General features: G+C 41.1%; 1 protein-coding gene across 2 annotated transcripts in view; it reads right to left on the bottom strand.

Moving 5' to 3' along the window:
- KLHL1 (kelch like family member 1) overlaps positions 1-13,613 on the bottom strand; it is a 400,838-nt gene that overhangs the window by 245,006 nt on the left and 142,219 nt on the right. For both annotated transcript variants that reach the window (XM_054013522.1, XM_054013532.1), the window contains one exon: positions 766-902. In XM_054013522.1, coding sequence (XP_053869497.1) covers positions 766-902 — 137 coding nt within the window. The remainder of the gene's footprint in view (positions 1-765; positions 903-13,613) is intronic.

Genomic DNA, 13,613 nt, shown 5'->3' with positions numbered 1-13,613 from the left:
ACATAATTAACAGCTGTATGCATACACAAAGGGGGCAAATTAAAGTTGCACAGACTACCTTAATTCTGGTATTTCCTGTCTTTTGAGTGCTTGACTTTGCAACCTTAATGTTCTTTTAATGTTGTTTTTGTGTGTGAGATACATATATATGATTTGACTTCACTCAGTAATAAAATACAGCAGCTGTTCAGAAAAACACAGCTGTTCAGTAACATAGAGAAACACTACATAACAGATTGAAAGGCTAGACCAGGAATTGAAGAAGACTGTATCCAATTCAAACTAAAACAGGATTTTTTTTTTAAAGTATAAAGTAAATAGAATTTGACCAGGACATTAGAACACTCCTGTACTTCCAAAAAGTGCCATAGATCCTGACCACATATGGCCATTTGTGTTTTAGGATTATCCAATACACAGTGCTTTTCTCAACAGTGATAGATAATACAATGCTAGATCACACCTGGCACATTAAGTAGAATGTCATTTACGACTATCTAAAAAATGCCTTTTCCTGGACACTCCAAGTTCCCACCAAGCCCGATCCTATATAGGTTTTGGAGATTTGAGTTCAGAGTCTAAGGTGCAGAATGATGATCGATTAAAAAAATAGAATGATATTAAATATTCCAATCACGTATTAAATGAAGGGTTTTAAATTAATACTGAATAAGAAAAATACATAAGATATACCTCCAGTTAACTCATAGGAAACAAATATGAATATCCTCCTTTCTGGGAAACATAATGAATACATTATAGTACCTGTGTATGCAAACTGAACAAGATCCCACAGAGCATTAGGGTCGATGCCTTCCATTTTGATCTCCTCTTGCTTGGCCTCACAAACATCACTTGTAAACATGGCAGCAAAGTAGTCAGAGACAGAACTGAGAACAAGCCTACAAAAAAGTGACATAGGTGTCAGTAAAATTACTGCATTTCCATTAGTTCCCTAAAATGATTACATTAAGAATACTCACAGATTTTTATTTATTAAAATGTTAAGTAGTATCAGTATTTTATTAATATCTGTAGATGGAGAGATATAAAATGACAAGTGGGCTAATACTTCCCATTATAATTTGTTTTTGCATCACAATGTAACTCAAGTGGTACATAAGCACAGAAGTACAAAAGCAGAATAGACCAATTAGTTTACAGTCTTAGTCACTGAGGCCCTATCATGTCAGGATCAGAAATAATGTCACTTTTGTTAAGATAACTTGGTGTCAAAGCCAGATTATGCGAGAAATTGGTACCATGGATCAGAGGTGCTCTTAATACCTTCCAAAAGGCAAACACTGTACTCCACCCTGAACTCCACACATAGCAATTTAGATTTCAGTGGGATTACTGTAAGGCAGTGATTCTCAAACTTGGGCCGCTGCTTGTTCAGGGAAAGCCCCTGACGGGCTGGGCTGGTTTGTTTACCTGCTGTGTCCGCAGGTTCAGGCAGATCGCGGTTCCCACTGGACGTGGTTCGCCGCTCCAGGCCAATGGGGGCTGCAGGAAAGACGGCCAGCACGTCCCTCGGCCCGCGCTGCTTCCTGCAGCCCCCATTGGCCTGGAGCGGTGAACCGCGGCCAGTGGGAGCCGCGATCAGCCGAACCTGCGGATGCGGCAGGTAAACAAACCAGCCCAGACCACAAGGGGCTTTCCCTGAACAAGCAGCAGCCCAAGTTTGAGAACCACTGGTGTAAGATACTAATATGAGCAAAGACATCAAAATTTAGTGGAAGCAAATTGTTTATTTAGGACACATTACCTATAGAAAATTAATTGCTTAATTGCCACCATCTATGGCTTGTTTGTCTGGGGACATAATTTGTATAAAACTAATATACTGAAAAAATATACATGTCAGGAATATCCTATTTCTTTAAGACCCAAACACCAGATCTTTAAACATTCATTCAAATGTCATCTTATAATAACGTGATTTTGTCCTTTGTCAGGTATGGATATTTACAGAAAATAATAGGATCAGAAAATGTTTGGGGGAAACCTAAACATAGAATGAGTCCTACACACCGTAGTAAACCATAACAATAGTCCTCATCTTATATTCTCAGAACAGTCAATGCACAAGTGCATAGCTGCTAGAGGGAGTAGGAAAAGCCCTGGGAGATGCTCACTCCCCTTGCATTAGGATGTGTATTCAGTACCAATCACCACATCAAGATCTGATACATTCACATACATATTCAATCAGGCCTTTAATCACAATAAGAGAAAAATACATCACAATACATCATTTTTTAAAAAAAGACAATACCTTTTATTTGGCTCTCAAGAGACTCCTAACTGATTCATGATCAAAGTATAATACTTGGAAACATTCTGTCAGATAAAGCCTCTCAAGTAGTAGTTTGCAAGCCATTTTGTTTTAAATCTCACATCTAAGGCATGATCTTATTCCCATGTGACAAATGCTGTATTGTTTCTTATTTATTAATGATTGTCTTAGATTTAATACCCTAGCTGTAAATTAGACAATTAGACTTTGAAGTAATGGCTGATTAAAAAAACCATCAAAGATTGGCTAAACTTCACAGGATAACTTTACTGCATTAAAATGCTATTCACAGATTTGTAGGCTTCCAATGGATAAAAATACTGTGTAAAAATGCACTGATTAAATAAAGTTGAACAATATTCTTTTAAAACAATTAAGTATCTTTTCTCTAATTTTCACCATTCATAACATAGTCATAAATTATTTATGTTATATTATAACATATCCAAATAAAGGGAGAATTCCTGACCTAACTCAGAGGTGCAGTGGGATGGAAAAAATATAGCAATGAAGGACAGGAGTGCTATCCATGTCTTTTGCCAAGCCTCTCCAAGGGCAAGCAACGGGGATTGTGAAGAGGCTATTTGGACTAGCCATCTGCATTAGCACCCCCACACAAACAAGCCAAGATTTTGGCTAGTGAGTAGTTAGAATTTCTTTTAAAATTGTCTCCAGCAACTTCTGAGAAACATGTTAATAGTGAAAATAGCTGTATTAGCAACGGAAAAGACCAATAATTAATTCCACAACTTTCTAAAACTTTTTTCCCCTTTCATATTATTTATTAAACAAGTGAAATTCAATTGAAAGACACCTCCTAATTAAGTTTTTTCCTGAAAGGTAACACTTTATTAAATCATACTTTTGCTTCACAAACATCCAATATTCAAATGGAATTAAAAAAAAAAGAAGATATCAAAGGGCTCGATTAATCTATAGTGATCTGCTGCTTTCTGCACCTCTCAAGGGTGCAAATAGTTGTAAATCTTGACCTGGAGATATGCTGACCTATTCAACAGAAAGGTCAGTTGTCTCATGGATATCATTTTCCCAACTATTGCACTGCCCATAGGAATATATTAATTCAGGGATCGGCAACCTTTGGCATGCAGACGGCCAGGGTAAGGCAGTTTGTTTACCTGCTGCGTCCGCAGGTTCGGCCGATCGCAGCTCCTACTGGCCAAAGGTTGCCAATCCCTGTACTAATGAATCTTTCTTGCTTTGAAGATCATTACATCCAGTTCTTCACATAGGTTCAGAGGTGATTCATGGAGAGAAAAATAATTTGTGGGGGGGAGAGGAATTTAATCCAGGTAGATTGACTTCTTAATTGCACCAACCATTAGCTGGAATTGCAACCTGCTCCCAATAACCCCCAAAACTTTCTGTTTCCACTTGCAACATGTTATGTACTGGCAAGCTTTTCCTATTTTATTTCTGTCTGACTTCTTTCATAGTACAATGATGCATTACAATTTTCCCAGTAGCCTTGTGACAGCCTAGGCCCCTATGATCACTCTGTTAAAAGGTTATGATGATATATTTTGTACAAAGTACATCTTGTGAGTATTATTTGACAACTCGGTCTGCTGAACATTACTGTCCTGGTAAAATGTGTGTATCATCATTGTATGTACAATTATAAGATTCTACTCTATAACATTGCTGTAACATGCTCCAGAGTTAGAAAGCAGGCCAAAACAGTTTTGCAGAGACAACAAGGCTATAACTTAGTTAACTAAACATTATCAAGCAGGGGAGAACGTGTGAACAAGAAATTTACATTCCATCACAGGGATGATTCACATCCACAAGAGACTGTTTTTCACCATGACTGAGCAAGGATGTCTCTAGTACAAAAAACTGAATTATAAAGATGGAAGAAAAATGCTTGATCTCACTCTCCTCCTTCATCTCTGCTAAGGACATCAATGACTCCTAAAGAACTGAACTTTGTGTGTGTGGGGGGGGAGGAGGGCAGAGAGATCCTGGCTGAAAAGAAACTCTGCCAATGGACTGCAAAGCATCTGGTGAGAAAGATATTTTCTTTAAGTCCCTTTTAGCTTGTTAAGTTAGATGTCAGTTGCATTTCATCTTTTATTTATTTTGTAACCAATCCTCACTTTTATGCCTCTTTACTTGTAGTCACTTAAAATCTTACTTTTTTTTCAGGTAGTTAATACATTTATCTTATTGTTTTATCTTAACCAGTGTGTTTGGATTAAATGGGTGGGAAACTCCATTTGGGATAGCAATGCTGGTCATATAATTTTCCTGTGATGAAATGACGGACTTTATATGAGCTTGCACTGTTCAGTAGTGTGCTGGGCAATACAGGATGCACATTTCTGGGGGAAAGTTTGGGACTAGAGAATCTTCTGGTGTTCTTCCGCAGTGTGATTCATGACTGGCTAGCTAGTAGCACTCAATGCTGTGTAACTAGGAGCAAGTTACAAACTGGAGGCTGTGTGCTAACTAGCAAGGAGTGGCTGTTCTTGAGTAAAGCAATGCAAAAAGGCATCCAAGTTGGAGAACTGAGGAGACACAGTTATTCAGCACTCCAGATGGTACCCTGGGTAATGTCACAAGTCTACATACAAATGTCCAGTCACACAGCAGGAAACATCTTGGGAGTTCCTTACTGCATAAGGACATTTAGGGCCTGATTCTTCTCATACTAGTTTATTCCATTGACCTCAGTGGAATTGCTCCAGATTTACAGCAGTGTAAATGAGAAGAGAAAGACACTAATGGCGTCTGCTTCAGCATCTTAAGTCCTTTAACATTTAGAAATATTTTTCATTAAAAATATTGCCCTTTTTCTGATGGTCAGACACAAAAGATACTTTACTTGATGCAGTAATATAGAATTACATAAAAATACTTCATGTTATGGGTCTGCAGAAAATGCTCGATTTTAAAATAGGCAACCTGGTTTGAATAAAAATAGAGCTGAACCTTCACCAAAAATTACTGGTGAAAGCCTTTCCTCAAGATCAAAATAATTTGATTACTTCTCTCTACCATTCATTCATTATGTTACCTTTGGAACTTCATGGTTTCAACGGGTACTGGAAGTGAAAGAACAAAAATGAAGGCTACAGTAGGGGGAACTGTATCCTGGAAAGCAATGATTGTGAAAAGGAATTAGTGCTCAAAGTGGACAAGGAACAAAACATGAGCACCCATGGTGGCCAGAAGGGTTAATGCAGCCCCTGAATGTATAAACGGGTGAGTAGGAGTCCTTCAGGAGCTCGATCTGTTTAATTTATTAAAAAGAAGACTGAAAGGTGACTTGATCATAGTGTCTAAGTAGCTTCACAGGGAGAAAATACCAAGTATTAAAGAGCTCTTTAACCTAGTGAAGAAAGGCACAATGAGAACCATTGACGGGAAGCAGTGGCGTATTATCACCTAGGCCAGCAAGGCCTAGGCCTAGGGTGGCAAATTTGCAGGGGCAGCAAATTTAAAAAAAGCAGCCCAGCATTTTTGTAATCGTGGCATCACGCGTGCCGCGATTCTACCAATCATGATAGTGCGTATTGAAACTATCAATGACGGCGCGACGTGACGCCATTTAGTAAACAACATATTCGGGACTGGAGTTGCGACAATCCTAAGCATTAACAATATGACCGGAAGGAAGAAATTAAGTGGTTCTCAGTTAAAAAAAAAATGCTATGCAAAAGAAAGAAAGGGAAAATGAAATGATAGCAAAAATACGCAAAATTGATTCCTTTGTTGTATCAGTTAGTGCCGACAGTGAGACAGAAAAAAAAGTTGAAAGAAGTAGTAAAGTAAAAAGTGAAAATATTGATGTGTATAAAGTACATATTAAAACTAATGAAGAAATTCTGGCTGCGGTTAGTGTTGAAGAAAATGTTCTAAATACTAGCGTATCAGAGACTACCGGGAATCATGTTGATCTGGATATCTTTGACAATACTGCAGAGATTTGTGAATCACGACAATCAGAAATTCAATCTGACAGTGGAATATCTACCATAAGTGACAATCCGGCCCAATGGATATTGAATGATGCTACAATTGAGTATTTATCAACACATGGTATTAAACAAAATATCAATAGTGATTTTACTAATTCAAAAAGACAATATACTGATAAAATGCATGTTCTAACAAAAAATGTGTTTGAACGACATCTTTTAAATGGTGAAGTAAAGCCACAGCAATATCTTGTATATTTGGAGAGCAAAGGAGCCGTGTTTTGTGCCCCATGTCGATTATTCGGAGGGATCTCTAGTCTGGCAACGAGTGGATATCATGACTGGAAAAACATATCAGCTCGACTACGTGAACATGAAAATTCGACTGAACATAAAATATGTGTACTGATAATGGTGAGGAGAGGTGAGATATCCGGAAGAATTGATACGAATTTAAAATTTCAAATGGAAGAAGACATTATTTATTGGAGAATTGTGTTGAAGAGGAGTGTAGCAGTGGTAAAGAAACTTTCAAGCAGAGGACTTGCATTTAGAGGTAAGGTGGAAAAAATTGGATCACCTTATAATGGCAATTACATAATGGCCCTTGAGTTTGTCGCAGAATTCGACCCATTTTTAGCAAGTCACATTGCATGTTACGGAAATGAAGGTCGAGGTAACATATCTTATCTTTCATCCTATCTATGTAATGAATTTATAAAATTAATGGCTTCAAATGTGATCTCAAATATTATTAAAGAAGTAAAAGAAGTCATATATTTCTCGATAAGCGTTGACTCAACTCCCGACATATCTCATGTTGATCAATTGGCTTTTATATTGAGATATGTAAACGATGATGGCATACCAGTAGAGAGGTTTCTTTGTTTTTTACCAAATACTGGCCACAAATCAGAACAGTTAGCTGATGCTGTACTTTCAACTTTGGATTGTTATGGATTAGATATCGCAAACTGCCGTGGCCAGTCATACGACAATGCCACTAACATGTCTGGTGTATATAGCAAGTTGCAAGCAAGAATTAAGAATAGAAATCCTTATGCTGTCTATGTGCCTTGCTCTGCACATTCTTTAAATCTGGTTGGAGTATGTGCAGCAGAAAGTTGTCAAGAACCATGTTCATTTTTCTCAACTGTTCAACATCTTTATTCATTTTTTTCTGCCTCTACTCACCGATGGGAGATTTTACTATCTAATTTGAAGCCAGGCAGTAAAGTAATAAAAAGACTTTCTGAGACTCGATGGTCATCTCGAGTGGAAGCTTGTCATAATTTGAGTGAAAACTAGAATGCTATAATTAAAGCCTTAAATACAATAAAGGAAGATGCTACTGAGAAACCTGTTACACGTAATGAAGCTGCAGGCCTGCAGCGAAAACTCAATCAACTTGAGGCAGCTTTTATGGCTGTATTTTGGAGCTCACTCTTGGAAAGATTTCATATAACTAGCCCAAAACTGCAAAATGTTTATATGGATATACAGACAGTTGTAGAACTCTACAACTCACTAATAGGATACATTAACTCTATAAGTTTCAGAGTAACAGCCGTGTTAGTCTGTATCCGCAAAAAGAAGAACAGGAGTACTTGTGGCACCTTAGAGACTAACAAATTTATTAGAGCATAAGCTTTCGTGGACTACAGCCCACTTCGGCTGTAGTCCACGAAAGCTTATGCTCTAATAAATTTGTTAGTCTCTAAGGTGCCACAAGTACTCCTGTTCTTCTATTAACTCTATACTGGATTTGTTTGATATGTACGAAGAGAAAGCCAAAGGAAAAGCTGAAATTGAAGACTACAAATTTAACACAAGGCAAAAAAGAAAGTGTAAGCTGCAAGCTGAGGAGACACGCAAAGTTGAAGTGGAAATGTGTGGTAGAGATAAATTTAAAGTAGATACCTTTTTAACAATACTAGACCTTGTATGTTTCGAATTAAAACACAGAAGTAATGCGTATCAAGAAATTTATGGCAGATTTCATTTTCTCTCTAACATTCCCAATACTTCAACAGCAGATATAACAGTTCACGCTAAAAAAGTACAGCTATGCTACCAAGGAGATTTAGAAGACTCATTCATGAATGAGTGTCTACATTTTCGATTGTATTTGGAAGGTGTCAAAATTCCTGAAAATGAAAAGAAGTCAATGATAAGATATTGCAGCCTTCTTTGAAATCGAAACATTCATTCAGTGTATCCAAATCTTGATATTGCCATCCGAATGTTTGTTTGCACACCTGCTACAAACTGTTCAGCAGAACAATCATTTTTGGCATTAAAAAGGGTGAAAAACTATTTGAGGGCTAATCTCACTGAAGAAAAATTAAACTCCCTTTCTTTCCTGACAATTGAAAAGCATCTAACAACGTCTCTGGATTATACAGAATTAATTAATAAGTTTGCTGCTTAAAGGTGTAGACATAAACAAATGTAATTACTTACTACTCAAATACTTTTATTTCTTTCATTTTATCTACATAAAATAAAAAATAAATATTTGATATACACCGGACCCCCGCTTGAATGCGGCATTTTGGATCCATGCACAATCCCGCGCTATAAGTGAAATTGTGCTATACAGATGCAAGTTCAAGCGAGGGTCCGCTGTACTCGTAATTTTATTTATAATAAAACTTGTAAATGTTCAATTATTTTAATGATATTTAGATGTATTTTAGTTCAAACAAATCTGTAAAAAAACTAAAACAAGTTTATATGGGGCCAGCCGCTGGAGGCGGCAATTATTTCAGGGCCTAAGGGTGGCAAAATCATTGATACGCCACTGACTGGAAGTTGAAGGCCAACAAATTCAAATCAGATATAAGGTGCATCTGTTTGACAGTGAGGGTGACAAACCACTGGGACAAACTACCAAAGAAGTGGTAGCTTCTCCATCTTGTGATGACTCCAACTCAAGATTGGATGTTTTTTATTTAAACACAAGCTACTGGACTCAGTATAGGGGTAACTGGGTGAAATTCTATTGCCTCTGTGTTATGCAGGAGGTCAGACAAGATGATCTAATAGTCCCTTCAACTTTAAAAAAAAAGTATGAATCTGATCTCTTTGAGCTGTGTTCTGCTACCATGACAAGCAGGGGTGGCAGAATTGAGCAATTTACTTTTTGCTAATTAAATCTAAAATGGGTTGCAATATTTCTTTTTGTATTTGCGTGTAGCACCACTTTTCATATAAATATATACAGGAAGATGTTTGTGGGACAGAAAAGTTAGGATGAGAGGGCTAGGTTCACAAAGGGAGTTAGGTGTTGCAATGCCTATTAAAAACTCACTGGGATGCACAAAGCTTGAGTTAGGCACTCAGGCTTCCAACAAAATGAGTGTAGGGCACCTAAAAATGGGATTCACAAAAGCCAACATGCTGAGCAGGGAGCTACCTAAGATAGCTAACAGGAGATGCCAATGAGGGGCATGTGTGTTAAGCATCACCCCTCTCAGGGAATTCAATCTAGCACCTATCTCTGTTTGGGATTCTCAGCTCTGAGCCCTCTGCTGGAGTCAGGCACCTAAATAATCCGGTGAGTGGAAGTGGGGGAGAGGAGCTCCTTCATTACTGTCAGCCCGGAGGTTAGGGTACTCACCTCAGATGTGGGAGACTCCTACTTCAAGTCCCCCCTCCACCTGATAAGAAGGGATTTGAACAGTGATCTGCCACCTCTCAGATGAATGCTCTAACCACACTACCTAGCATGCTGTCTTTTGGGGATAACGTTCTAATGTCTCTTTCATTCATTGTACATGGAGCCTACACACCTAATTGACGTTTTGTAGATCACATTGTTATTCCAGTGATTTTCTAGGTGCCTATAAGATGAGCATTGCATTGCTGAGTGTCACAAAGCCTACGTCCCTTTTTGGATCCAGCCCTAAATTTCTGCTAGATTTTGTGAGGGAAGATGGTCTGTAGTCCCCTTGTTTGGGGCCCAGATCAGTTCCTCCCCAGCTTTGGATTCTAGATGCCCTGAAGAGAACTATACAGAGTCCGGGACAGAAGAGGCAGCTGACACCTCCACTCTCCAGAAAAAGGAGCGAGCCCATGTATACTGGACGTTGGTTGGCCCATCCGGCCATTACTCTTTTATTCTAAATTTGCTTCCATGAGGTGAACATTTTGTATGAATGCATTTTATTCTTTCATTGCTGGTAAGATGGCGAGTGCTTTCTCCATCTCTGTAGACAGTTTTATTTTGGTGACTATTAGTATTAACACAAGTCCTTTGTGGGCTATTACTGTCATAACAATCATTAATCTGAGTACTTCCTAATATTGATTTTAGATCTTTGCCTATTTCTTTCCATTATTATTTGATCACTGAGTAATCCAACATTATGTGTTTGCATTTGTCCATTTCTGATTTGTATCCCCAGAGAAATTCAGGCCTGCTCATTTCACTTTATAGGGCACTGTTTAGGAGTTTTAGGTGCAATATAATTTTAGAATGGTACAGTTTCTATGGAGGTGGGCTCGGAGTTCACTGCTTGGCAGCTTGCAGTACTGTTCTTCCAAAGACAACATTGTCTCTGGCCTGCTGGGTAAGCGCATAATGGGATATAAAGGTATGGACCAATGACCAGGTGGCTGTTCTACAGATGTCCTGAATAGGAACTTGTGCTAAAAAGGCTGCTGAAGAGGCCTGAACCAGTGTTGGCACAGCCACACCGGCACTATGAGATGACCTTCATCCTTTCCTGTTTGATCTTCTTGAGGACCCTGGGCAGCAACAGCACCGGAGGGAAGGCGTACATCAGAGCCCCTGATCACAGGAGCAGGAAGGCATCTGACAGGGATCCCTTGTTCCTGCCCTGGAACCAGCAGAAGATGTGGCATTTTCTGTTCTGCCTGGACACAAATAGGTCCACCTGGGGAGTTCCCCACCTGTGGAAGATAGAACTGACCACCTTCGGGTGAAGGGATCACTCGTGGTGAGTCGAGAATGTCCTGCTAAGGCAGTTTGCCCAAGTGTTCCTGGCCCTTGGGAGGTCAGCGGCCACAAGACAGATGCCGTGCTGCAGACAGAAATCCCAGAGCTGGAGGGCTTCCTTACAGAGGGCAGACGACCTGGCTTCCCCCTGTCTGTTGATGTAGAAGACCATGGCCATGTTGTCCGTTAGGACCTGAACCGCCCTGCCTTGTATGTGAGTAAAGGCCTGGTAGGCTAGGCGAACCACCCTGATTTCCCTGATGTTGATGTGCAGGGACCAATTGTGACTGGACCAATGGCCTTGAGTACTGAGATCACCCAGGTGGACTCCCCAACTGAGGTCCAAAGCGTCGGAGACGAGAGTCACTGACCAGACCGGGGCCATGAAGGGGACTCCCTCCAGCAACAGTGTACACTCTCTGGAATCCTGATCACCCAGTCCATACTGTGCCAGTTGGGGACATAGATTGATGCCAGCCATGCCTGTACGGGCCTGAGGCAGAGTCACACATGCTGGACCATGTAAGTGCATACTGCCATTTGGCCCAACAGTCTTAGCCACATGTGGGCGGTGGTGAGTGAATGGGCATACAGAGATGAGATGAGGCCCACCATGGCTCAGAACCAAGTCTCGGGGAGGAAGGCTCTGGCTCGAGTGGAGTTGAGTACCACCCCAATTAATTCTATACGTTGCACTGGAGTAAGGGTTGACTTTTTATCATTTATTATTAGGCCCAGGTCACGGCAGGTGGAACAGATCAGATCGAGATGCCTCTGCACCTGATCTGAGGACCAGCCCCTTATCAACCAATCATCGAGGTAAGTGTGGATTTGGACCCCCGACATTGCAGATAAGCGGCCTCTGGTGCTACTCACTTGGTGAACACTCTTGAAGCCAACGAGAGACCAAAGGGCATTGCCGTGAACTGGAAATGGCGCTGGTCCAATGTGAAACAGAGGAAACCAGCCCCAAGAATATGGAAATATAGAACTACATAGTCCTTTAAATCTAGGGTGGCATACCAGTCTCCCGGAACCAGGGACGGGGTGATGAAGGCCGGGGGGGGCCATATGAAACTTCAACTTTTTGAGAGACTTGTTGAGACAATGCAGGTCTAGAATAGGTCTAAGGCCCCCTTTTTCCTTCAGAATGAGGAAGTAGCAGGAGTAAATCCTCTTCCTTCCATGTCTTGCAGAAACTCTTCTACTTCCTCTAGGCGCAGGAGGTTTTAACCTCCTGAACAAGGAGTTGCTTATGAGAAAGGTCCTGGAAGAGGGATGGGGAAGGGGGATGGAAGGGTTAGTCAGCTACAAACTGCAGGGTATAGCCCAACAAGACTTTGTCGAGCACCCACCGGTCGGAGGTAATATTGGACCAAGCTGACTGGGAAGGGCGGAGGTAGTTGAGGAAGATGGGGAATGGATCCAGTGCAGTGACTGGGGTATCATCCTCGGGCACACCCTCAAAATGACTGCTTTTGGCTGCTTTGGTCCCTAGAAGGACCTGGTTGGGCAGGTGGACAAGACGACAACTGGCAGCATGGCTTAAAACCTTTGTCTGTCTTTCTTTTTGTAGGAGCTGGATCAAGGAATACCTCAAGACATCGACAATGCCAAAGGCGGGGGGGGGGGAATGTTGGGGGTTTTTTTGGCTTGCTGAGGAGTATGTAGGCCCAAGGATCAGAGGGTGGCCCAGGAGTCTTTAAAGCCATGGAGCCTAGCGTCAGTTAGCTCCAAGAAGAGCCCCATTCCCTCAAAACGGAAGTCCTGGAGGGTGGATTGCATGTCCTTGGACAGCACAGAGGTCTGTAACCAGGAGCTACACCTCATGGCTATTGCATAGGTGACCATCCTGTACGCTGAGTCTGTGGCATCCCAGGTCATCTGGAGGACACTCCTGGCCACCACCTTACCCACTTCGATCTTGTGACGAACTTCTGCCCCCGATCCTGTGGGAGGCTCTCTTTGAACTTGCCGACGGAATGCCACAGGTTGAAATTGTATCGGCCAAGGAGGGCCTGATGGTTAGTGACCCTAAACTGGAGGCTTGCTGTTGAATAATTTTTTCTGCCAATTAATTCCAGCCTCTTGGCATCCTTATTTTTGGTGGTGTCACTCACCTGGCCCTGCCTGGCCCTTTCGTTGACAGGAGACATGATCAGGGACCCCACAAGAGGGTGTGCGTACAGGTATTCAAACCTCTTTGTGGGGATGTAGTACTTCTTTTCCGTCGTCTTGGATGTGGACAGAATGGAAGATGGGGTCTGCCACACCAATGTGGCGATCTTTAGGACCCTGGGATGAATGGGCAATGCGACCCAGGCTGGGGCACAGGAGGGAATGACATTGAATAAGTCATCGGGTTCCTCAGCTAGTTCCTCAACCTCCAAGTTCAGGTTGGCCA

The sequence above is a fragment of the Malaclemys terrapin genome, chromosome 1 (assembly GCF_027887155.1).
Source record: "Malaclemys terrapin pileata isolate rMalTer1 chromosome 1, rMalTer1.hap1, whole genome shotgun sequence".
Taxonomy (NCBI): domain Eukaryota; kingdom Metazoa; phylum Chordata; order Testudines; family Emydidae; genus Malaclemys; species Malaclemys terrapin.
The sequence above is the reverse complement of the archived record's forward strand: the minus strand, read 5'-3'. Positions and strand labels throughout refer to the sequence as shown.